At 32.9% G+C, this 26,681-nt stretch overlaps 2 protein-coding genes and 1 long non-coding RNA gene across 3 annotated transcripts; 2 read left to right on the plus strand and 1 right to left on the minus strand.

The window, feature by feature from the left end:
• Positions 1–692: 692 nt before the first annotated feature.
• Positions 693–4,294, minus strand: LOC107889832 (uncharacterized). The gene is made up of 5 exons (XR_005901652.1): positions 3,921–4,294; positions 3,600–3,640; positions 2,449–2,596; positions 1,944–2,009; positions 693–954 (listed from the first exon to the last, which is right to left on the minus strand). It is a non-coding gene; the product is annotated as an uncharacterized lncRNA (long non-coding RNA).
• Positions 4,295–6,552: 2,258 nt separating this feature from the next.
• LOC107888488 (amino-acid permease BAT1 homolog) lies at positions 6,553–10,537 on the plus strand. Its single transcript, XM_016812617.2, has 7 exons — positions 6,553–6,756; positions 6,849–7,031; positions 7,569–7,688; positions 7,784–7,975; positions 8,481–8,786; positions 9,232–9,414; positions 9,974–10,537. Exons 1-7 carry the CDS (start codon positions 6,658–6,660, stop codon positions 10,466–10,468), a joined length of 1,578 nt encoding a protein of 525 aa, XP_016668106.1. The 5' UTR covers positions 6,553–6,657; the 3' UTR covers positions 10,469–10,537.
• A 7,915-nt stretch (positions 10,538–18,452) lies between these two features.
• Positions 18,453–26,598, plus strand: LOC107888487 (uncharacterized). The gene is made up of 10 exons (XM_016812616.2): positions 18,453–18,985; positions 19,638–19,758; positions 21,149–21,234; positions 21,332–21,713; positions 21,842–21,942; positions 22,125–22,191; positions 24,224–24,451; positions 25,474–25,932; positions 26,090–26,162; positions 26,259–26,598. The coding sequence occupies exons 1-10, from the start codon at positions 18,615–18,617 to the stop codon at positions 26,516–26,518; spliced, it is 2,148 nt and encodes a 715-aa protein (XP_016668105.1). The 5' UTR covers positions 18,453–18,614; the 3' UTR covers positions 26,519–26,598.
• Positions 26,599–26,681: the final 83 nt, after the last annotated feature.

Below are 26,681 nucleotides of genomic sequence, written 5' to 3' on the forward strand. Positions count from 1 at the left end.
TCTTTCAAACAATCACGTTACGTTTGGTTCACTGTAATGGAATAAGGTTGTAATTGAATAGAGCTGTAATGGAATAGAGCTGTAATGGAATAGAGCTGTAATCAGTAATTCAACTGTTTAGTTGAATGGAATGGAGTAGAGCTGTAATAGAATTCTTGTGTTTGGTTGAATGAAATGATGTTGTAATAGAATAAAGAAAAAGGCTAAAATGACCAAAATACCCTTAACAGAATTTTTATTGATAGATGATTATTGTTATTAAATTTTAATAAGATTATTGTTAAATATTTTTTAATAAAAATAAAAATAAATAATTTAATCATATTTTAACATAATTATTATTAAATATAATTTAATAAAATAATATATAATTTAATAACATTATTAATATAATTTTTAATAATAATTTTAATATAAAATTATTATTATGAATATTTCAATGCCTAATATATTTGCTTTAATCTAACCTCTCACCTATTCTCTTAAGTCACAATCGCCAATATAAAAAAATAAGTTTAACATTCGCTATGATAATCTTCTAATAACATTTTATTTTAATAGTCAATTTTAATAGAAAACATATTTTTATATTTTATTTTATCCTTTATAATAACATGATAACAAGAAGTTTGCAGTGCCAGCTGACCAAAAACTTCTATTAGGCTTGACAAAAGAACAGATACATGAAGTCATGCCAAATAATAGCAAATTTCAGCCATAATAAAACTGTGCAGAAGCTGTCCCAAATGATACAAATGCTCAAGCGATTACATTTCCCAGTTCAATATGATCCCATCATGAAACCTAAAATTCGATTTTAAGAACTTATCTGCTGATTTTTTGAACTGAATGCTCCCATCTTTCACAACCTCTTGCAAGTTTCTGATTTTTCGGGTTCAACTTCATAAATTTTGCAAATTATGAACATATAAGGAAATCACATTCTAGGAATACCTGCAAACAGTATAGCAAAATGAGCATCTCCTGTATTCTTTAACAAGAGTGAAAAATCTATAGCAAGCTTCTAAAGTACCCGAAACGAATACTTGGAAAACAAAACAAAAGAATGCAAAATAAAGAAAAAGTACACCTCTTACGACCTGACAAAAAGCCATTTTCTTTCTTGGACAGGTAGCCGATTCGATACACCAGTCTTGTTTATGTAATTTTATATGTTTCAATAAAAGGAATTGATCCAATTTTGCATTTCCTACTCTGTCCTATTCAACATTTGCATCAATGCAACACGCGATAGAAACTTGCAGTATTAAAGGATTCTATTTGAACTCCAATTCTTCTCTATTATGATCAATGTGCTTCTATTTCACACTATCTAATGAACTGCTCTAACTTCAAATCCATGCCAAATTGTTCAAATCACCAACCAAATAAAGCAGTGTCAGATGATGCAAGAAAAGAGAATCTAATTTCTTCTCTATGGAAAATAGACATTAAACAAAGCTAACAAAAACAAAGATGGAGACAAGGCATTAAAAAAGCTTAAAGGATAATATTGACCAATTATTGTTGCTGTTTCATTGTGCTCCGTAGATATGCATAAAGAATGTGGTTAATTCACTGGAGGACATGGACTGGATGTCACAACAGAATATCAATAATCACTATATTTAATCCAGCATGAGTTTATTAAAATGCTTGAGAGAATCAAGAGACCTTTCTTCTTTTTTTAAAGCTACTTCCAGCTCTTTTGTTCATGCCAAATAGACCTTAATGGCATATTTAGGAACAAATTTACCAGTGCATATTTTAACAGAAACAATGACAAGGAAGACAAACCATAGCAGTGCATAGATCCATGTTATACTGGATCTAAGCATAAAAGTCAATTTTCTAGGTACTAAAAATCCAATAACTTGTCTATTCTGCTAAGTTCTTCATCTCTGCTCAATTCAACAAATATAATATGGCTTCATACAATTTACCTGGATATAACTAGCTCCAAAAAAAGCACCATTTCCCATTTGAAACTGAGACCTGTAGTCTTTACCCTGTATAAGGAAAACAAAGATGTCACAAGACAAAAACCAAGATTGTATCCATGGCAGCAAACACCAATAATACAAACATACCAGTTCTATCATCTGGATTTAACCAGTTGGTTAATGAAAAAGGTCCCAATACCAAAATCTACAATTTCTAACCCTATCCACAGACTGCAGTCTTTGCAACTAAAAAAATTCCATTTTTCTTCAAAATTCAAGAAAATTATGGAAAAATAATTGCTGAACCAAATTGTTTAATGTGATCACGGGTGGTCAATCTTAGAACCCCCAAGGGGGACTCACACAGAGAGAGAGAGAGAGACTTGATTATCCTCCTATCAAACCTACCAAAGAAATATCTATTCCTAAATCAATTAAAGAAACTGATGCCTAGAATAGCGTGAAATTATTAGCCAAAATGCATCCACCAAAGCAAGAGGCATACCCAAGTATTTCAATCATTCGCCTTAGAAGATCAAATTCTGAAGCACCTTAGAAGATCAAATTCTGAAGCACCTGGGAATAATGGCAGCTCTAAAAAGAGTTCGGCAACTATGCAGCCAAAGGACCACATGTCAATATCTGTTGTATATCTGAACAAGGATCAATGTTCAAACTAAAACAATCATAACAGAAGACATTGAAATCAAAATCAATGTACTGAATCATCAAAGATAATAACAAATCGCAACCACAGAACACCTTTTAGAGTGAGTGTTTTCTAATATTACTTCCAAAGACTAAAAGATGTGATAAATAAAAAGTTATATAGGTTGCAACTTGTTAAAGAAAACAGCGATAGAAAATAAGACCAAATATTCTATATCATTATTTGAAAGATATCAACTTCACATAGAAATAGAAAGATCTTAGTTATACTGTAGATACTCAAGCAAATAAGTTATTTTGCCAATTTAGATGCAGATACTCAAGCAAATAAGTTATTTTGCCAATTTAGATAGAGTTCCATATCATCCAGGGAAAAAGAGTTAAATACCTTAAAGATAATCTGAGATATTACAATGAGTGCAAACCTACCTTTATCTCGTTTCTTTCCAGTCCATCAACGGTAAAACAATGACAAAGGCAGACAAGCCTAAACCAACATTTTCAACAATCTACTTGAGGTTTAATGTTTGGTATTTTATGCCCTTCCTACCTTATGTTATACTTATAATAGATCAAACAACAGATACAAACCCTGAAACAGGTTGAGATGAAAGAAAAAAAGATCTCATTAAGGAAACAAAAATTGCAGTAGTAAGTTGTTATATCAACAGAGAACACCTTCAACAAATTCAGAACTATATAAAAGGTCAGGATAAATTTTCGCACCCATAATGAACATAAGCCCTGATGATTCACATGATAAATAACCTGAACTCCAAAGGTTCATTTAAAACCTGAGGATTGGTTATGTCAAATAAGTTCTGCTGATGTTCATTCCACCAAAGTTACAGTTCAGCAAGTCATTGAAGATGAGAAGAGATACTACAAGGAAAGAAACAACACCATGATCCACCAAAAGACAAAAGCGGTAAGCAAGATCAAGTGATAGAAATGAATTAATGCTATAAATCCATGTCAAAAGGATACTGATACCCAAGAAGAACTTCAAGAGACCTATAATAATAGCTCTGCAGAAGAAAAGAAGAAAACACAGCCATAAGACCCTTGTGAGCATGACAACAATGAACAGTATAAGACGCGATAGTGATAGTTGAAAAAAAATTCAAGACTGCGCAACTAAAAAAATTCCATTTTTCTTCAAAATTCAAGAAAATTATGGAAAAATAATTACTGAACTAGATTTCTCAATAATAATTGAAAAAAATCGAAAGGAAAGAGGAAAAACGGAACCAATAATACAAACATAATTGAAATTATAAAACAAGAAGGGGAAGAAGTTGAACTTACAGAGTTCTCACAAAGGAAAGGAGGCTGCGGAGGTGGGGAACGAGTCGGAGATAAATCTACGGTTCGCAGTGACGGAATCGAGGGAGCAGCACTTTTACAACAACGACCGAATTGACGGTCGAGGGGTGAAGAAACACAGGGTAAAATTGTCTGAGGGAAAATTTTTGCTATTACATCCGTCGTTGAATGGGCTATTCTTAACTCCCTTCGCCGAATGATGATTCGGTAAATTAGACGAATAATAAAGGAATAGCCATTCGCCGAATGAAGAAAACGGTGAACCAAACTATGCCATAGCTGTTCATCCAAGAATAAGGAGGGAATGGCTATTCCATTCCCTCCAACCAAACGTGCTGTCAATTTTATTTTTGTTACACATGAAAATCTTTTATTTTTATTGTAATGACTATGTCTTTTAATTTTAAAAATTTATTTTTTTAATGGCTCATTCATATGCATGTTTTTTTTTTAATGATTAAGTCTATTAATTTTCAACAAATTATTTTTTTATGGCTCATTCATATGCATGTTGTTTTTTGATTTTAGGATCTCTGGTATTTTTTTTAATATGTTCAAAATTAAGTAAATTTTTATTTCTATTTTTAAATAAATCTAATATTAAAATTAATTCTCATTAAAAATTTAATGTAATAAGTTCATCATTAATTAGAAATTTTATGTTTAAGTTCAATTTAATCATTATTTGAATTAAACAAAAATATATTTATCATTTAGTTGAAATTTGTTGGAAAAATATTTTTTTTAAAAAAATGAAAATTTGTATGAATAACCTTAATTCCCTTACATGTGTTATATTGTTTAGGACATATTTTCCTTTTAAGGGTAAGAGTTGTTGAATGTTTGATTTAATCCGTTTCAAATAACAAATAAAATTTATGTATGAGTAACATTAATTTCAAAAATATTTTTTTACTATCTTTTAACGTGTATATATAGCAATCACTATGATTGAAGAATCTTTTATTATCTAATTGTTCATACCCTTCGTCAACTCATAAATAATAGGATAATGCGTTGAAACTCATGTCCTCCTATATTGACAATAATATCCATACCAATCAAGCTAAGACTTAATCGACAAATTTCTAAAAATCTTTAAATAAAAAAGGTTGAAACCAACAAATAATAAAATATTGCACTCCAATAATAAATAATTGTATCTTCTAAAATTTTAAAATTTTAAATGTTGTGAATTTAATTTATGAAATAGAGTGATATAATGCATTTTAAACATATAATTTACTATTTGAAATATATATTTAATTTAGTAAATGTGTATATAGTATTTTCAACTCATTTGAGACTAAAAAGGGGACAGTTAGAGCATTTTAATCTAACTTCAAATTTAAATAGTAAAATAAATAGGGGTAAATTAGACTAAATTTCTAATTAAATCATTTTCTCATTTCCAATTAAAATTATTAGGATAAATTAAATATTTCTAATTAAATTATTATATAATATTCATAAATTACAAATAATTTACCAATTAAATATACTTTATAAATGTTAAAATTATTCACGTATTTACTTCAATATTGCGTTTTGAATATCCTTTTATAAATGTTATGTAAAATTGTGCGCTTATTTTTTATAAATGTACATTTAATAATATTTTTTTAATATCATTTAAAATTTGAAGTTATATATAATGTCTAGAATTACGTATAAACGCATTTCAACGCATTCGTATTCGTGTTTTTTTGCGCTGACAATATTATCAATGCTAATCGAGTTAAGACTTAATCGACAAAATTGCATACAATTTATATCTATTATTCAAAACAATTTCCCCTTCTTCTACCTTACCACTATCATCCGCAACTTACTTACCTGCAAAGTAAAAGAGGAGCAGGTGAGTTAATTGTGAACTCAATGAATAATCAATAACTAGCAAAGTATGCTTAAAACACAGAGTTTACAACAGAAAGGAGACTTAGTATGAAAAATCGCGTCATGTGCTAGATTTGTGGAGAAGGTACGAGACCCAGTGCAGAGAACTTGTTTGCTAAAAAACATAAATTTAAAAACTGTTTCGCGTATACTTATTGGAAATCATACTTAGAAACTTAGCTTGTTTTTGTTTGAAAATAGATCTTATATAACATGGAACATGCTCTATCTTAATATCAATACTAGTCGAGTTAATTAAAAAAACTTTTTTGTTTGAGGCAATGTTTAGAACTATTCGTAGCTCTTCCCCAATCCATAGATAGGAGAATAATGCGCTTGAGCGCACTCGAACCATAACCTCCTGCATTGACAATAATGCTCATGCCAATCAAGTTAAGACTTAATCGACAACTTGCTTTTTTAAATATAAAGTATTTTTCTTTTTAATATTTATAAGTTAAAATTTTTATTGCATTTATTATTTTTAATTAATAACTGATATGAAATAATAATTTTGATTTTAAGTTTTTCATTGAAATTTAACTTTATAAAAACATAATATTAATATTGAAGAATAGTATGAACTATGAACCATAAATCTTTTTATAAATTTAATAAAAAATTAATAATTATAAGTTGAATATTATTATATTTAAAATAATAAAACCAAAGCAGTCAATGCGTGATGGTATTATTTGTAGTTAATATATGTATATGCATGAGTCAACCTGTCTTAGTTTCTCTCTCTCTAATTAACTCCATCTTGATTCTTTCTTTTTTTGGGATCTTACCATCTTTAATTCCCATTTAGACCTGAAATTAGATGGAGCACAACCTGCAACCAACACAATTCCAAGAAATGGATTCCGGGGAGAAACGACTTAATGAACTTGGATATAAGCAAGAACTCAGAAGAGAAATGGTTTTTGTTTTTTTCATTCTTTTAATCTTTTTTTCTTTTGTTTTCGTACATGCAGTAACTTCTTAATTTGTTCCTTTATTTATGAATCGCAGACTTTGTTCAAGACTCTTGCGATCTCGTTTTCAACAATGACACTATTCACTGGGATAACTCCCTTGTATGGTTCAAGTCTTCAATATGCAGGTCCTGCTAGTCTTGTTTGGGGTTGGGTTGTTGTCTCTTTCTTCACTTGCTTTGTTGGAGTTGCAATGGCTGAGATCTGTTCTTCTTTTCCTGTTTGTCTCCTTTCTCACTCTTGTTCCGTTTTTGTCATTCATTTTCATTTGGAAAATCTGCCCCAAGAGGTTAAACAATTTTTGTTTAGCCTCCAAGGTATTTGATGTTTTGAAGCCTTGCATTAAAATGAAGCCAAATGGTCCTCACATAGGTAAAAGTATCATAGATTTTTACTTTTAAAAACTTATTTTTATATGTCAGAGCATAAGGTACAGGTGATTTATTTAGTTATTTTGTCAATTACATCAGTTTTTAATAAAAGAAATGGATGAAATTATCTAATATACAGGGACTAATTTGACTAATTTTTTAATAAATGACACAAAATACAATCTGACTCAGTAACATAGGGGCTTTAATGGCATTTTTACCTCGTAACATGATCTGAATGACAGCATTAATATGCTATATACAATTATAGACATGACAGAATCCATCTCCTAATCCAACCATGAAAAATCATAATGCAGCTAATTCTAAAAGTGCTTCTACAACTAGAGGGAAATGACTTGCTCTTTCTTGTAAACTTTTAACAGACTACAGGTTCTCTGTACTTTTGGGCTGCTCATTTAGCTGGTCCCAAATGGGGTCCTTTCTCATCATGGTGTTGTGCTTGGCTTGAGACCATAGGGCTTATTGCTGGCATAGGTACTCAGGTATGCTTGAAAATGATAAAAAACAAAACAATACACAGTCCAATCTGTTAGTAAATCGTTTGAATTTAACCTTGTGTTTGTGTTTGGTATGGAAGGCTTATGCAGGATCACAAACACTGCAGAGCATCATCTTATTAAGCACTGGAACTAATAAAGATGGTGGATATTTTGCTCCAAAATGGCTCTTCTTATGCATGTATGTGAGCCTGACTTTAATATGGGCAGTACTCAACACCTTTGCATTAGAAGTGATTGCTTTCATCGACATAATTTCAATTTGGTGGCAGGTACAAGTTTTACGTTTGCGTACTTTAAGGCTTCATAGTGTGTCTTTCACTAGTAAAAATATCATGGAGGTACTTGTACTCAGAGTTAGATTACATTTTACCCCCTCTACTAAAAAAATGGATAAAATAGTCTCTGTATATTAGATCAAAGAGTAAATTGATCCTTTTGTTAAAAATTACATTCATTTCTACGGTTAAAAATTAGTCTCTGTATGTCAGCATCATGGCACGCCACATTTCACTTTCTGGTTATTCATAAGAGTAAAAGGACAAAAATTTTAACAAAAAGGACCAATTTGCTCTTTGATCTAATGTTGAGACTAATTTATTCATTTTTAAGTAGAGGGAGCCAAATATAATATGGCTCTTAATACATCGTTCTCTATGGTAACTTTTACAGCCTTCATTGTATCAACTTGTGGTTCATTTATATACTTTGATGTGCAGTAAGATAATAATTCGGATATAGTTGATAAGCTAGTTAAACCAAAGTTTTCCCTGACAGGTAATTGGTGGCTTAGTGATAGTTATAATGCTCCCATTGGTTGCAATGACTAGAAATTCTGCAGCATATGTATTCACAAGTTTTGAAATGGGGGTAGACTCAACAGGAGTATCAAGCAAACCTTATGCAGCCATCCTCTCTTTTCTTGTCAGTCAATATTCATTGTATGGATATGATGCAGCAGCACATTTGACTGAAGAAACTAAAGGTGCTGATAAGAATGGTCCTATTTCAATTCTCTCCAGCATTGGGATCATTGCAGTATTTGGATGGGCTTATATTTTGGCCCTTACTTTCAGCATTAAGGTATGTCTTGTTAAAAGTATTATAAATAACTTATATTAAGAGTTAGATTGTATTTTGTTCTTTGTATGTTTGATAAAAAAAAACTAGTCATTCTATTAAAATTTTTATCCATTTGTACGGTTAAAAGCTAGCATGACTAACGGATAATCACAGTGACATGTGTCGTGCCATGTATGCCTTATATTGACACGTATACAGATTAATTTTTAACAATATAAATAGATGAAATATGTAACAGAATGATCAATTTGTTCTTTAATCTAATATATAGTGACTAATTTACTCATTTTTTAGTAAATAGATAAGATACAATCTGACTCTTAATATAAAGGTTTTCATAATACTTTTACTGTCTAAAAAATGATCGGTAGATTCTGAATATATACATGTTTACATATGTATATATAGATAGCTCTTTAATGTCATTATATATTGTTTCATTCAGGATTTTAGTTACCTCTATGATCCAAGCAATGAAACTGCGGGTGCATTTGTGCCAGCACAAATACTGTATGATGCATTCCATGGAAGGTATCATAATTCTGCTGGAGCAATTGTATTACTATTTGTCATTTGGGGCTCTTTCTTCTTTGGTGGGCTTTCAATCACTACCAGTGCAGCCAGAGTTGTAAGTGCATCTTTGTTCTCTATCTTTATAAAAAAAATATTTTAACCTTTGAATTAGTGTTTTTTGACAAAATAAATTGAAATGGACAGAAAAATTAACAAAGGTTAACTTTGCTAACATGCCATTAGTGGTCCATATATATGTCACGTTAGTAATTAATTTTAAAATTTATGGAATATTTTTTTTGCTACATATTTATGGAATATTTTTTAAAATTTTGTAAAAAATTAAAAAAATTATAAAAAATATTTAAATTATTTAAAAATTCAAAAATCATTTAAAAAATTTAGAAAAAAAATTAAAATTTATATATTTCTTCTTCTTTTCTAATAATTATTTTGCATTATTTAGAAAAAAAATTTCCATCCATTTTAGAGTGTTTTTGACAAAAACCCCTAATCCAAGAGCAAAAAAAGACGAAAAAATTAAATAAAAGGCTAAAATAACTTTTTTTTTTTGCAAAGTTACAAGACAAAATAAATCATTATGCATAAATCTAATCCTAATAGCTAAGTTGTTAATATTGTCCAAGCCTTATGTCACCATTGGTACCCTTTAGGTATATGCTTTATCAAGAGACAAAGGGATCCCTTATTCATCAATATGGAGACAAGTTCACCCAAAGCGCAAAGTTCCATCAAATGCAGTATGGTTATGTGCAGCTATATGTATTGTAATGGGGCTACCAATCTTGAAAGTAAATGTAGTATTTACAGCCATAACTTCAATATGCACCATTGGATGGGTTGGTGGGTATGCAGTTCCAATATTTGCAAGAATGGTAATGCCAGAGAAGAATTTCAAACCTGGTCCATTTTATTTAGGCAGAGCAAGAAGACCAGTTTGTCTTGTAGCATTTGTCTGGATTTGTTACACATGTTCAGTGTTCCTTTTACCAACATATTACCCAATTACTTGGGATACATTTAATTATGCACCTGTTGCTTTAGGTGTGGGTTTGTCTTTGGTAATGGTTTGGTGGTGGGTGGATGCTAGGAAATGGTTTAAGGGACCTGTTAGGAACATTGAAATTTCTGTTAATGGAAAGGTTTAATATTAACCATAAACTACAATAGAGACGTACATTTATGAATTTATAGATGAACATAAATCCTTGTTCTTCTTTTCTCTATTTTTGTGCTTTTATGGTTTAATTGATTTAGCATGTTCAGTGCTCTTTTTGTTTTCTTTGAAACTACTTATCTAAATTTCATGCCTCTATAGCATGCTTATGGTCGTTTACGTTGACTGACTTTGGCCTTGGAGATGATAGTATCTTATCTCACCAACTCAACAAATTATTAAAAATAATAATATTTTGGGTTCAAATTTCTTTATGCGAAAATATTTTTTAAAAAATTTAAAAATTATAGATGTTGAAACCTTTTTGAAATTGACTTATGGTTTTAATGCCTAGGTTGACATTGCTCGTTATTTGTCAAGGTTCCATCATTGGTGTATTGTCATGCCTTCTTGTTCAGATTTGATCTCTTTGACAGGAAATTCGAAGAAATAATTACAATTCAAATTATTCATTCCCAAATATTTCCAACCCTTAGATTTGGTTAGTTTTGACTATTGGTCCTGTTTCAGTTCCTTGTATTACTTAGAAAACCTTTCAGAGCAATATGCAGAAATCCTTTTATTTGAATATGATTTGTCCATTAATCGTTATTTCAATGAAAAATGTTTGAAAAGGATCGTAACAATGGACAATATTGAAATTTGTTGGGAGCAGAGCTCTAAAGGAATAGATTAATCAAAATAGCAAACATTGCTAAAATACAAAATGAGTAAGATGAAACTAGGTACCCCAGATATCGTAGCATGAGCTTCTCCACACTAACTTCTCGAAGACCATTTTGAGCTTGATATGTGTTTAGGAGATCTAGAGTATTTTGTTGATGTCCCAAGATGTAACGTTCTTCCTTCTGAGAAAACCTGAGCATTACATGTTCAATCTTTAATCCAAATTTGAGCTGCCCTTTTTCGGGTTTTCAACTCAAAATCCTTCCTTTGGTCTCAATGTGCCCTCTGCGAGTTTTCGCCTTGGCCTCTCCCTTGGATCTTAGACAGCATAGATGGATTGAGCTGCTTAAGGATTACGACTGTATCATTGAATACCATCGTGGTAAGGCCAATGTGGTGGCCTATGCATTGAGCCGTAGGGCTATAACTGATCTGAGAGCGATGTTCGCTCGACTTAGTTTGTTTGACGATAGAAGTTTGTTGGCTGAGCTGTAGGTTAAACCGACTTGAATAGAACAGATTCAGGATAAGCAGTTAGGGAATGAGTATCTGGGCTTGAGTTTTCGACAGATTGAGAATGGTATTACTGCCAACTTTGGATTAAACTGTGATGGTGTATTGTGTTTTCGGGGACGAATTTGTATACCGAACGATATGGATCTGAGACAGTCGATTCTGAGGGATGTGCATAGTAGCCCTTATGCTATGCATCCCAATGGTAATAAGATGTACTGCAATATTCACAAATTGTATTAGTGGTCGGGGTTAAAGCGTGAGGTTACTGATTTTGTTGCTCGTTGTCTGACATGTCAGCAAGTTAAGCTGAGCATCAGTTACCTTCGGGTTTGCTACAACCGGTTAAGATTTCGCTATGGAAGTGGGAGCGAGTGACGATGGATTTCATTAGTGGGTTGCCTTTAACACCCACTAAGAAGGATTCAATGTGGGTTATCATGGATCGATTAACCAAGTTTGCACACTTCATCCCAGTTAGGACAGATTATTCTTTGCAGAAGCTGGCGAAGATTTATATTTCTGAGATAGTGAGACTGCATAGGGTATCAGTTTCGATCATCTCTGATAGAGATCCTCTCTTCACGTTTTGGTTTTGAAAAAAGCTACATGAGGCTCAGGTTCAAGGTTGGACTTCAATACTGCATTCTATCCTCAGACCGATGGTCAATCAGAGAGGGTGATTCAGATACTGAAGGATATGTTGAGGAGCTGTGCTATCAATTTTTGAGACAGTTGGGAGGAGTATCTGCCTCTAGCAGAGTTCACTTATAATAAAAGTTTCTAGTCTAGCATTCAGATGGCACCTTACGAGGCTCTTTATGGTCGAAAGTGTCGCACTCTTTTGTGTTGGACTGAGTTGGGTGAACAACATGTTCTGGGTCCTGAATTGGTTTCTGAGACTGAGGATAAGGTCAGATAGATTCGGGATCGACTGAAAGCGGCATCGGACAGATAGAAAACTTACGTAGATCTGAAGAGACGCGAGATTGAGTATTCTGTGGGGGACTTCATATTTTTCAAGGTCTCGTCATGGAAAAAGATTTTGAGGTTTGGTCGTAAGGGCAAACTGAGCCCTAGGTTTATTAGGTCGTACCAGATTTTAAAATGAGTGGGACCGGTTGCTTATCAGTTGGAGCTACCTCCAAAGTTAAACTGTATTTATGATGTGTTCCACGTTTCGATATTGAGGCACTACCGCTCTGATCCTACGCCTATTGCCCCTATTGAGGAGATTGAGGTTAGGCCAGACTTGATCTTTGAGAAGGAGCCAGTTCAGGTTCTGGATCGTGACGTTAAGGTTCTGAGGAAGAAGTCCATTCTATTGGTAAAGGTTCTGTTGCATAATCATAGCACTGAGAAAGTTACATGGGAACCTGAAGATGCGATGCACCAGCAGTATTCTCACTTTTTCTGACCAGGTAAATTTCAAGGACGAAATTTTCTTTTAGGGGGTAGAGTTGTAACGCCTCAAATTTTTTTTTTGTTATTGTGAAAATGTAACACAATTGTGTATTTGCATTAGTGGTTAAGTGCTCTAGGTGAGTTTGGTAGGTATTGAGTTCAGGCCTTGACTTTGCCAAATTCTAGTACTTTTCTAACTAAACCCCTATTTCTGGCTAGTAGGCTTTTAATTAAAAGTTTGTAAGTACTTACCAGAATGAGCATGCTAGTTAAGAGGAGTGTTAGTTGACAAAGGGTCAGGAGTTCGAATCCTTGCGTGAGCATAATGACAAATATATTTATTTTCTCGTCGGTTATAGAGTTTGAGTTATATTGAAAATTTGAGTAGTGGAGAGTTTGATGGAGAAATTTAAGGGGAGTTGGGATAATGGAATTATCAGTTTTTTTCTTTATTTTTCTCTTTCTTTTTGATTTTTACCTTAAAAATTTTGGCACTCTCTCTTTTTTTCCCAAATTTGTCTTACGTTTTCTTCTCTTCCTTTTTTGTTCAATTCTTGTTTTCTTGCCTCCCTTTCTTTTTGGTTTTCTATTGATATCCTTCCTGTTTTGCGTTGTTGCGCTTGTTCGGTAAGTAATAATTTTGTCACTATTTTCTTATTTTGAGGTTGAGTTCTAAAAGAGGATTGTTTTGGGTACTTTTTGGATTAGGTGAAGGTGAGGAATCGGGGAGTGCTTCTGCGGAGATTTGAGCATTACGGGTTTTGTTCGTCAACTGTAAGTCGCGTATATTGAATGTTGTCATAAGGTTTTGATTAGAAAGATATTTTCGTTTTCTTTTTGAAATTTTTGATTTTTCCCCTTCTCAAATAAAATTCTGACGTTTTCCACTTTCATGTTTGCATTCCGCTTAAATTCCTTTTGAATCGCCCTTTTCCGTTTTTCCCTAAATCATCCTTTCTTTTTGCATTGAGAATTGCTTCTGCGCAATTTCGGTAAGTCCCCCTTCTTTTTTGCCATGAATTTCTTAACAATTGAGTAGTAATGTTTCTCTTCTGCTGTTAATGGCGTAGGAAGAGGCTTTGATCAGTGAATTTCGTATTTCTCGTCTAAACAATATTGACGGAGGGTCTTTAGTCGATGGTGAGTCGAGTTATTGTTGATAAGTTATTGTCGAAAACATGTTAATTAGTCTACTAAATTGATTTTGAATGCTTCTTTGATAAGTTTTCAGGCTTAGGGAGTGTTTTGACATCGAAATCGAACCAGATGTGTACCCGATTTGGCAAATTCTAGTATTTTTCTAACTAAACCCTTATTTCTGGCTAGTAGGCTTTTAATTAAAAGTTTGTAAGTACTTACTAGAATGGGCCTGCTAGCCTGGTGGTTAAATGGAGTGTTGGTTGGCAAAGGGTCAAGAGTTCGAATCCCTACGTGAGCGTAAGGATAAATATATTTTATTTACTCGTCTAAAATCTAAGTAGTGGGGAGTTTGATGGAGAAATTTAAGGGGAGTTGGGATAAGGGGATTATCATTTTTTTTCCTTATTTTTCTTTCTCTTTTTGATTTTATCCTAAAAATTTTAGCACTTTCTCTCTTTTTCCCAATTTTGTCTAACGTTTTCTTCTCACCCTTTTCTGTAGAATTCTTGTTTTCTTCGGTTTTGTGTTGTTGGGCTCGTTTGGTAAGTAATAATTTTGTCACTATTTTCTTGTTTTGTGTTTGAGTTCTAAAATATGATTATTTTGGGTACTTTTTGGATTAGGTGAAGGTGAGGAATCGGGGAGTGCTTTTGCAGAGATTTGAGCATTACGGGTTTTGTTTGTCAACAGTAAATCGAATATACTGAATGTTGTCATAAGGTTTTGATTAGAAAGATATTTTCGTTTTCTTTTTGAAATTTTTGGTTTTCTTTCCCTCTCTCAAAGAAAATTTTGACGTTTTACAGTTTCATGTTTGCACTCAGCTGAAATTCCCTTTGAACTGCCTCTCTTCCTTTTTCCTGTTCGTTTTTCCCTAAATTATCATTTCTTTTTGCATTGAGAATTGCTCTTGCTCGATTTCGGTAGGGATGGACGGAGATGATGTGTAGAGGTTGGTGGGTAGGACTTTGTTTACTGATTGCTGCTTACATTACTGTTACTGTGATGGGCTAAAGCCCTAATACATATCTGATACTAAACTGAAATGGGCTAAGGCCCAAACTACTGCTGAAACTATAATGGGTTTAGGCCCACACTGCATCTGTTTGTTTACTACTAATTGACTGTATGCATATTTTCTGTGGGGATTACACACTGAGTTTACATAAACTCACTCCTTCTGTTTAATATGTTCAGGTAATCCCCAAGCTTAGACGGATTGGTGCGGCGAAGGACTCAGCGGTGACCATAGTTAATAAAACTTTCTGTTTGATTTCTGGTTATATTTCTACTATTATTGCTGGGAAAATTTTTGATGTAATTTGGGACTTTCCTAAAATGGTTGGATTTACTTAATTAACTCAATTTTTCATAAAATGAATGATTGCTAAAGCTTCCGCAATGAATTATGTTCTAAACAATCGATTAAATGAGCAAACGATTTTGGAATTAATAAGAGTAAATAAACGAAAACTGTCTTATCGTAACAACTTAGTTTTCAACACGCTATCATGTGACTTCGCTAGATTCGGCCATAACGTCTACGCCGGGTTTGGGGTATTATAGTCCCTATTTTGAATGCCTATACGGATTAAGACATGAGCGTGTCTCTTGACCATGTGGTCACACTGCCTGGCCACATGGCCATATGTTCTCTGCAACTTTGAAAAATTTCAATATTTTTTGAATTTTTTTTAGTATCCGATTTAGTCTTGATTTATTTCTAATGCGTGTTTTGGGCCTCGAAGGCTTATATAAGGGACAATATGTTTATTTTCAGTTGGTTTTTGATATGAATATTATATGATGTGAAATGTTTGAAATTTCTGTCTATTTGTTCTGTAAACTCTGGTAATATTCTGTAACCTTGTTTTGACGATGGATTCGGGTTACGGGTGTTATAGATTCAGGTACCTGAAACTGAAGATTAAAATAGTGAAAATAAGAGATCTCTATAAATGATCTTAATTCGAGAAAATATGAAGCCAAATAATAAAAGTGGACGACAATGATTTTGTATGTAATATTATTGTTGAAATGAAATGAGAATCTTGGATAAATCTATTGAGAAGTATATATATGGAATAGATTGGTCAAAATAGAAAGGCGCAATTCAAATTCGAGGAGTTTTTGTAACAACAATCAAATATCTAAAGGTATAAAGCCAATGAAGGTACAAATGAAGTAGTTTTGCAAAACAAAATAAAAATATGAAGTTTTTCGCTAAGTCCTGACATTGATTATGAAAAGATATAATATTCTTTTGTGGTGGATGCAATAATCTTTAGATATATTATTAAACTGGCAGTTCATAAAAAATTTAATTTGCTTCTAATGTTTGTTGTTACAACTTTTTATGAATCACTATATAGTAAAGTTTATATTAAAATCCTTAAAGGATTTAGAATGCTAGAAGTATATTGAAATTATCGGGAAATTGTTTATTTATATGAATTGAAATAATTGAACATATGTGGTAAATTTGACTTAGTCAATAGTAGTTGAAAGATGATTATAAAATGATCTAAAATACCTATTTGTATTTTTATAGAGGGATCATGATTAAAGTTTGTTATGATTATTATTGAAACTCCTGAAGAGATCAAAATATATTTTCCCAAAAATTCCCCTTACTCATGACTTTCAAAAGAATAGTGATATAAATGCTTAGCAAATACATTCAAATAGTCATTTGAAAGACTAGTGTTCAAGATTGAATACGTAGAATATGAGAAAGTATGTAATGTTTTCATGAGGGGGAGCCCCTTCCTCATGACTTTCAAAAGAATGGTGATATAAATGCTTAGCAAATACATTCAAATAGTCATTTGAAATATTAGTATTCAAGATTGAATATGTAGAATATGAGGAAGCATGTGATGTTTTCATGAGGGAGAGTAAATACACGTTGTACTCTTTTTCACTTGACTGAAGTTTTGTCCCATTGGGTTTTCCTAGTAAGGTTTTTAATGAGGTAGCATATTATGCGTATTATAGATATGTGTACTCTTTTTCCTTCACTAGGAATTTTTTTCTCTACAGAATTTTTATCTTAATAAGGTTTTAACGAGACACATTATCTACCAATGGACATCCAATGGGGAGGGTTATGAATATCTTATTAAGTGGATATCCATCAATATTAATATAAATTTTGATGTACTTTAAATTCTAATAGTTATTAGAAGTAGATCTCTATTTCATTTATACTTCTTATGCCTATAAATAGAGATTTTGGAAGAGCTTTGTAAATATTCCAATTGATCAATAAAATGTACTCTCTTTTGTTATCCAACTTTCTTTGTTCTTTACTTTTTGTCTTTTTTATTTTATAATAATAATTTCTTATATTTACAAAAGGTGTAATTATTATTTATAATTATAATTATAAATTTGATGTAGTTTCACTATTTATAATTATTAGGATGATAATTGTTTTATAGTACAATGAACTTTTACTTTTTTTAGATTACTAAACTCGACAATGCCCATCTGTCTTTAACGTATTGATGAGATAAGAAAAGTAATAAGTACAGATTAAGGACTCCGGTAACTAATAAAAGTGTGTTTAATATTGTTTCTAAAAAGTATTTTTGGGACACAAATATTCTTAAATAAACTACTTTTTGAGAGAAAAAAGTAATTTTTTAAAGAAAAAATTAGCTCAAAAACACTTTTTTTCAAAAGTAAAAAATTTGAACTTTTTCCCAAGAACATTTTTGAGAATCATTTTAAATACTTAACTCACTAAGTGTTAAAGTATGGTAAATTTACCTTAGAGATTCCTCTATTGTAGGAATCTGATTAAATTGGTTCATTTATTATTAAATGAATCAATTTAAATACTATACTATTTAAAAGAATAAATAAGACCAAATTTGAATAGATTTTTAGTATTTATTGTTTAAAAATATAATTTACTGTTTAATATAGTTAATAATTATAAAATTTTTATAGTTCAATAAATAAAATAATTTTTTGAAATTGAATTGTAATTGAAAAATTAAATTTTAATATATTTTTATATAATAAATTACAATTTAACCTATTTAATTTTTTTAATAATATAGGGTAAATTGATTCGTTTATACAGTAATTATAACACAAAAATCTCGCCCATCAACTTTTATATGTAGTTTAGTGTAAAAAGACTAAAAGCCCCTCTTCAACGGAAGGACGTAGTTGAACCACACATTCTGGTTATTAAAAGACAAACGGGGGAGTATGAGGAAGAAACTGGTGGTTCCCAGCCAGCCAACCAGAGGCAAAACCAAAGCTAGTTTAAACTAAAATGGAATGGACCACTTTCTTCTTCTTCTTCTATCTCCTACTAATTAAAAACACAACACAAACTCTACCAACACAGCTGCTGCTCTCTCAATTCTCAAACCACTATGAAAAATTGCGTATGCAAGGCTTCGAGTTTCACCCCTGCAACTCTCTCTTCACTATCATTTCCACTGAACAACAACCCCCCTTGTTTTTCCAACAAATATCGCATTGCCTTTTCCACTGTTACAACCCAGGCCAAAACTTGTTTGCTAACAACTAGTTTGGTGAAAAGAGATGGTGATTTCGGTGGAAAGGATGATGAAAATGAAAAAGAATATAGGAATAAGAGAGTGCATTGCGAAGTCGAAGTGATTTCTTGGAGGGAAAGACGAATCAAAGCCGAGATTTTGGTTTCTGCTGATATTGATTCTGTTTGGAATGCTCTTACTGATTATGAACGTCTTGCAGATTTTATCCCTAATCTTATTTGCAGGTATTGCTTTTCCCTCCCCTTTTCTCCCTTTTATTATTATGTTAAATTCTGATTCTGTTGTTAGTCCCTGTACTTTGTAAAAGTTGTAGATTTAATAGATGTAATTTTATTTGATCATTTTTAGTACGTAATTTATTAAGTAGAGTTATACTATCTCTAAAATCTGTTGGGTTAAACATATTATTATTTGCATAATGTCATATGAGCATATTATTTTCACTACTCATTACTCACCATTCTTAATTTATGTGAAGATTGAAATTTCAAAATTCGAAAAAGTACAAGTAGTTAGAATGATCCAATGGAAGAAAATGGACTAAATCTATTTTTGTGTAGGGACTAGTAATTGAATTTAACCAAATGGATTTAATTGCTAATGTTTGATTGAGTCGGGACTAAAATTTCAGAATTTGAAAAGTATAGAGACTAAAAGTGACCAATTCGGAAACTATAGGACTGAAATTGATCAAATAAAAGCACAGACTAAATCTACAAATTTCATGAAGTAGGTAGACTAATAGCAGAATTTAACCTTACTGTTATTATTTTTCCCAAAAATACTTGGCTGCAATTGGGGTTACTTGAAGTTAGTATCAGTTTCAACTTACTCCCTTCTCCGTCAATTGAGTTATGAACTTTGTCTGCTTATTAGTGGAAGGATTCCTTGCCCCCATCCTGGACGGATATGGTTGGAACAGAGAGGTTTGCAAAGGGCATTATATTGGCATATTGAAGCACGTGTTGTTCTTGATCTCCAAGAAATTCCCAATTCGGTAAGCATCCTAACCCATATAGTTATAGTGTTGAACTGTGATATAGATACTAGTAATTGTCTATTAACCTTGCAGCATTACGAATGGCTGTTGTTTCACTTTTTTTTTTTTAACAAATTTGGATATGTAATTGACTGCAAAGCCTTGTTCTTCTCAAGTTGGTACTTTAACGGGTAGAAGCTATCTATGTATAACATCTTCCCACGAATACTGCTGCCTCAAAAGTCCATATTTTGCACGTGAAATCAGTAGAACTCTAGTCCGCAACCTTTTCACTATAGAATTTTCTTCGCTGCTATCATCATGATTATGTTTAGCTTTAGTGGTGCCATGAGCAGGTGTCACTGCCATCATATTATCAGATGATAACTTTAAATGTGTCCATACTGTATATGGTATACATGAAACTTAATTCTTTGGGTCCTTCACATTTTTCACTGAAAAAAATATTTTGAGGGCTCACATTCAATTTCTAATGAACTACAAGACTTTTTATTGCAATTGCAACTAAGAATCATGGGCTTTACCTGGGTTGAGTATGAATGGAAAGTACTTATCTTTGCCAAAAATAAGTAGTTGATGGAATGTCTGGAATGAACTATTTAAAGGTGATACCTTTTGGAGTTTGAAATAAAGTCTCAATGCATATATGAAACAAATATTTAGGAAGATTAACATTTCAAAAAGCTTTTAGCTTCATAGTGGGGAATGCTAATCATCTTACAAGTATTCTTGCCCTTTCCTGTTAATAGCTGACTGCAAGGAATGGATCTGAATTTTGGAGAAAATATTTGCAATCTACTTGGCATAGGAGTAAATAGAGTGAGCTTGTCTCTGCCATTCTCTATGTACTGACATTGCGCAGTCTTTAAGCTTAAAAGTTTAACAAAACCCTTTAGTTCCTATACCAACTATGGTTTCTTGTTGACTTCTTATATGATATACTAAATTGATCCATCAATTATTTCAAGCACCTCATAAGTCATAATATGAAAATGTGATCATGCATAGACTTTAAGTGACTAGTCAAGGATGGAGAATGTTGATGAATGCAAAGCTAGGCTAAGCTCAATCTGTAATTTTGAGCAAGGTGGATCCATGATGCCACTAATTTGCAGGTTTATTAACTGAACTATTTGAAATAGAAAATAGGATTTTGAACTGAAAGAGGAGGTTGGTTTTCATGAAAACGTATGGATAGGTTTTTAGCTGCTATGCAACTGAGATGCTGTATGGACGAGGTTTATGCAGATTTATTTGCTTTGGATTGATAGTTCTTCGTAACTGAATTTGAGCTTGTTTCACTTTTCTTGGTAGCTTTAATTTTGACATATGCCTTTATGTCGTCTTTAATACCTACGAGCTTTATAAATTGTTGCTTGTGATTCAGTCCAACGGTCGTGAACTCCTCTTTTCCATGGTTGATGGAGATTTTAAGAAGTTTGAAGGGAAATGGTCTGTCAAATCTGGAACAAGGTAGCATCAATGTTCTCTATTTCACAGCCAACATGTTTTCGGATTCTTGCTTTTACCATATGAAGTAAAATACTTTTTCTCTATGACATTGTTGTAGGTCTGGTACTACAATTTTATCATATGAAGTTAATGTAATTCCAAGATTTAACTTCCCTGCCATATTCCTGGAGAGGATTATCAGATCTGATCTTCCTGTGAATCTTAGAGCCTTGGCTTGTCAAGCTGAAAAGAATTTTCATGGGAATCAAAAGATGTTAATAGCAAAAGATTTGATTAGAAAATCTTTGCCTGTTCTTTCTTCACCTGGCATTGACTCAAATGTTGCACTCTTGGGAAAGGATAAACCACCGTCTGTAACTGGGCCTCTACCATCTTTGAGTGAGTTGAACAGTAGCTGGGGTGTTTTTGGAAAAGTCTGCAGAATCGATAGGCCTTGTGTGGTTGATGAAGTTCATCTTCGCAGATTTGATGGCTTATTGGTAACTAATTGATTCTAGTCTGTTCTCATAGGGTCTCATGTTGTCTGGAAGCCGCTTTTTGTTTTAGCAATTGCTGATATATTGACTTCTGTTTTAGCTGTTCCTGATAAAATGCTTTTGGGCTGAAGGAAAATGGAGGCGTTCATCGTTGCGTTGTTGCTAGCATAACTGTAAAAGCTCCTGTTCGTGAAGTTTGGAATGTTTTAACTGCATACGAGAGTCTTCCAGAGTAAGTATAATATAATCCATGTAGAACTTACTAGTTACCATACATTCTCCATTGCTCCCAGATTTGTAGTAAAATGGAATAATTTAAGATTAAATAAATCCACAGTATCCAAATATTTATCTTTCTAATCAAATCGTTCTTTTGTGTTCCTGTTTTTTCCTCAATAAGTTTCATTTTGGCAGGATTGTTCCAAATTTAGCTATTAGTAAAGTCTTATCACGCGAAAACAACAAAGTTCGCATTCTTCAGGTACGAGTAAGGTTTATTTATGAATCATTTTCTCTCTTAGGATGCCATAGTAAATGCTTTTAGATTCTGTTGCTTTTACTGGATGAACGATAAATTTTTTCTTGTCTTATGTGAACTTGTCCATATAGATTATGCATTCCGATTCATCTTTTGATAATCCTGTAATAATCTCAGTATTGGATATTTAATCTAACTAAAATTTTCTATTATTAGCTATCATATCCAATGCATGCAGCAAATGTAACTTAAGGATGTTTCCATTTAAAAGATCAACCCTACCTTTTCCTTCCATTTAAGGATGTGTCATGGCTGATTAATTCTATGGAGCCATCAGTAGGCAAACCCTATCTTTTCCTTCCTATTGCAAAAGATATTTGGGAGGCTATGAGGGAAACTTACTCTGATGTAGAAAACTTCTCTCAAACCTTTAAGTTGAAAAACAAGTTATGGGAATGAAGGCAAGGGGAGCGTGAGGTTACTGATTTTTTCAATGAGATGATGTCCCTTTGGCAGGGACTAGACCTATGTTATAATGATGAGTGGGACTGTCCAACCGATAGTGTTAGGTGTATGAAAAAAGAGGAGAATGATTGGGTTTATTTATTTTTTGGCTGGGGTAAACAAAGATTTTGATGAAGTTAGGTCCTACTTCTTCGGGAACCTACCCTTAGGGAAGCCTTCTTGGAAATAAGGACGGAAGAGAGTAGGGGAAAGGTAATGTTGAAACCAAATACTGACCCGGAAACAAAAACACTTGAGGCTTCAGCACTTGCATCAGCCCAAGGGAGTCTCAAGAAGATAAAGGAAACCATAGTGTGAACATTGCATTAAGCCATGGCACAACATAAAGGAAACCTACTGGAAAATTCATGGGAAGCCTCCAAATTGGAAAAAGAAGGGGAATGACAGTAATCAGACAGGCCAAGCATTGCAAACAACAGGAGATGATAAGGGTCAATAGAATACTCTGATGCTTCCAAAATTCACAAAGGAACAATTGGAGCTTCTGTACAATCTCCACATAATCGAGGTGAAAGTAATCCAAATCTACCATCTTGTTCACTCTCCCAAACAGGTGAAAATTAATAAATTGATGAGCTAACTACAAATATATATATACTCTATCCTAATAAAAATGTCACAATTGATATTTTTGAGGTCAAACTTTTTAAACTTTGACCTCAATTTTTTAAATATTTTAATTAAATAAATTTTATAAAAAATATATCTAAAAACAACTTCATTCAAAGTTCTTATAATATATTTTTCAAAATTTTACCCATAATAAATTAAAAAAAAGGCATAATGTAACAAATTTATTAAGATGGAGGGAGTATTATATTAGTGTTTTGTAGTTATTCTCGGTCGAAGTTGTTGGAATCAAACCAGACCGGCCATTACATCTGTCCAGACACATGGTTTGAATCGATTGGACCATGAACCCCTCAAAACCGGGATAAAAACCTGGTTAAACTGGTTGTTTAATCTGTTGAACTGAGTTATAATTTTTAATAATTTATTTAATTAAAACTGAATTGGTGGTGGAATTGGGAACCAGTGGCTTGATTGGTTCAGCTACCAGTTTGGTTCCAAAAACCATTCTCAATATCATTTATGATGTTATTGGAGATTTAGAATTTGGGACCATAGGATCAAGGAGGGAACCTTGACATGCAGAAAAGCACCATACTTGTAAAATCCTGAAAGAAGATCTTAGAGCCCAAATTGTTTCGAGACTCGGTTACAAGACAATGCAATGCTACAAAAGTATTTCCTCTCAATGTTGCATCAGCTACATCGATTATATTATGCTTTGTGTGCGATTAAGGACCATACCTTAAGTGTGATGTTTTTGTTGTAGTTATATTTAGGACCATTTCACATTTGGCCTCTTAAAGAAGATGCTTTTAAGAACCATAGTAAATTTGGAGATCTTCATTCTTTTTGGCCTGTGGAGATCTTCATTAGCTCAACAAAATATGAAGCAAGTTTACTCTGGCCTATTTTATGATTTAATTGGCTCCTTTTGCAGGAAGGATGCAAGGGCTTATTGTATATGGTGCTTCATGCACGAGTTGTTTTAGATCTGCATGAACAACTTGAAAAAGAGATCATGTTTGAGCAGGTCGAAGGGGACTTTGACTCATTTCAGGGGAGATGGCTTCTAGAGCAACTTGGAAGTCATCACACACTACTGAAGTATTCTGTGGAGTCAAAAATGCACCGAGATTCCCTTCTTTCTGAAGCTCTCATGGAAGAGGTAATGTATCCATTGAAGGATGTCAAATATTCATTTCACTGCATTCCGTTTTCATTTTCTCATCTACTGTGTAGTACCTAATCTGCAGCTAATGTATCCATTGAAGATATAAGTTTAAAAATACAAATGTTTCTGGGTAAGAACTGAATATATCCTTTCTTTACAGAATTCTTGTCACTTGGTGAATGTTTACTTGAACCTCTATATTAGGTACCTGGGTAAAATGTTATCGAAATATCAACCTTTCTTAACCTTCAAACTTCTTAGATTTCAATGAATCATAAACTATAAATAACACATTCTCCTTGCATGGAAAAGTTGCAGATGGATCTCCACCTATATGTTTCAACAGTTGTACGAACCTTTGTGGAAATTTTAACTGAATATTCATTACTCTTTTTATTTTTGGGCCAATGGTTATGTGCAATTCAATCGTCATGATAAAATGTAATTTGTCATTCACTTTCTTGGGTAAAAGTACCACAGGGGCCCTTGTATTAAGAGTCGGATTGTATTTTGCCCCTCTACTAAAAAAATTGGCAAATTAATCCCTATATATTAGATCAAAGAGCAATCTTGTCCTTCTGTTAAAAATTTCATTCATTTCTACTGTTAAAAATTGGTCCTTGTATGTTAGAATGAGGCTAATGTGGCACGCCACATGTAACTATTTTGTTATTCTATCAGCAACGCCAATTTTTAACGGTAAAAATGGATGAATTTTTTAATAGAAAGGACTAGTTTGCTCTTTGATCTACTGTATAGGGACTAATTTGTTCATTTTTTGAGTAAAAGGGAGTAAAGTGTAATCTGACTCTTAATAGAAGGGCCTCCATGGTACTTTTACCCATTTTCTTGCCATACATGTTTGTTCTGAAACTAATTTTGTAAGCCTACAAGATATGTTGCAAGACAACTGTTCTCCTTCCAAGGAGTCACTGCCCTTGTGGGAATAATAAGAAAAGATGATAAGCATCATTGTGGTAACAAAATAATAAAGTGTTACTCATCTGACCTTGTAGGTTATATATGAAGATCTACCGTCCAATTTATGTGCGATACGAGATTATGTTGAAAAAACAGAGGCCAAAATTTCCTTGGAAACACGAGAAAATCGACAGCTTTCTGGGCAACAAAGTTCCTCCAGCAATGGCAATGAAACAGCCTATAGTGATACTGGTGAGGAGGATGAAGGTTCCAATAGTGCTAATTCACTTAGACAAAGACCAAGAGTTCCAGGCTTGCAAAGGGACATTGAAGTCCTCAAAACTGAGCTCCTGAAATTCATATCTGAACATGGACAGGAAGGATTTATGCCTATGAGAAAGCAACTGCGTTTGCATGGCAGAGTGGATATCGAGAAAGCAATCACACGCATGGGTGGATTTAGAAGGATTGCATCTTTAATGAATCTCTCCCTTGCATACAAACAACGTAAACCGAAGGGCTATTGGGACAACCTTGAAAATCTGCAGGAGGAGGTGATTTGTTTTTGTTACCCTTTAAGTGTTCTTTTAAATTCAAGCCAAATGAAATTCATTAACATGTTAGATGGTGGAAAGTTATTGCAATACAGAATCATAATATGTACAAGTTGATAATGAGGAACAATCTAATTCGGCCTGTTTTACCTTACAGATTAATCGATTCCAGAGGAGCTGGGGAATGGACCCATCATTTATGCCCAGCAGAAAGTCGTTTGAGCGTGCAGGTTATATTCAGTTGTGATATTGTTTCAAGTCATTCCAACAAGAGGGAGCTTCAGTTTTATTTATGAATTTTATGAACTCTGTTGTTATACTTACAGGACGCTATGACATCGCACGGGCATTAGAGAAATGGGGCGGCCTTCATGAAGTTTCTCGTCTACTGTCACTCAAGGTGAGACAGAAGCACCCTAGCAGACAGGGGCAAACTAGTGCCAAGGAAAAACAGGTAGATAATGTAGCAGCAAGTAGGGGCATAGAAAGTGAAGAGAAGACTCCAATATTAAAGCCATATGTTTCGCAAAATACACAAAAGTGGCTCACGAAGCTAAAAGGTTTAGACATTAATTGGGTTGAATAAATGTGCCTACTACTACTATTACTACCAGTCTACTGGTTTAGTTTCTTCTGTTTATGGAGTATAATAAATTGGGTTTAATATTCTTGGTCGTGGTAGAAAAGGATATGTTAGGTTCTTTTAGTTCCAAACTTGATAGTTTCTCTTAAAGATTGTCGGTAAAAAT

This window comes from Gossypium hirsutum, chromosome A09 (genome assembly GCF_007990345.1).
Source record: "Gossypium hirsutum isolate 1008001.06 chromosome A09, Gossypium_hirsutum_v2.1, whole genome shotgun sequence".
Classification (NCBI taxonomy): domain Eukaryota; kingdom Viridiplantae; phylum Streptophyta; class Magnoliopsida; order Malvales; family Malvaceae; genus Gossypium; species Gossypium hirsutum.

What these genes read in the sequence shown, in the direction of transcription:
- LOC107888488 (XM_016812617.2), top strand. Translation starts at nt 6,658, where the DNA reads ATGGAGCACAACCTGCAACCAACACAATTCCAAGAAATGGATTCCGGG. An exon ending in AGATCTGTTCTTCTTTTCCT is followed by an intron (nt 7,032 to 7,568) that starts GTTTGTCTCCTT and finishes AACTTTTAACAG; the next exon opens with ACTACAGGTTCTCTGTACTT. An exon ending in TTGCTGGCATAGGTACTCAG is followed by an intron (nt 7,689 to 7,783) that starts GTATGCTTGAAA and finishes TTGGTATGGAAG; the next exon opens with GCTTATGCAGGATCACAAAC.
- LOC107888487 (XM_016812616.2), top strand. Translation starts at nt 18,615, where the DNA reads ATGAAAAATTGCGTATGCAAGGCTTCGAGTTTCACCCCTGCAACTCTC. An exon ending in GCAGATTTGATGGCTTATTG is followed by an intron (nt 21,714 to 21,841) that starts GTAACTAATTGA and finishes TTTGGGCTGAAG; the next exon opens with GAAAATGGAGGCGTTCATCG. An exon ending in GCATACGAGAGTCTTCCAGA is followed by an intron (nt 21,943 to 22,124) that starts GTAAGTATAATA and finishes TCATTTTGGCAG; the next exon opens with GATTGTTCCAAATTTAGCTA.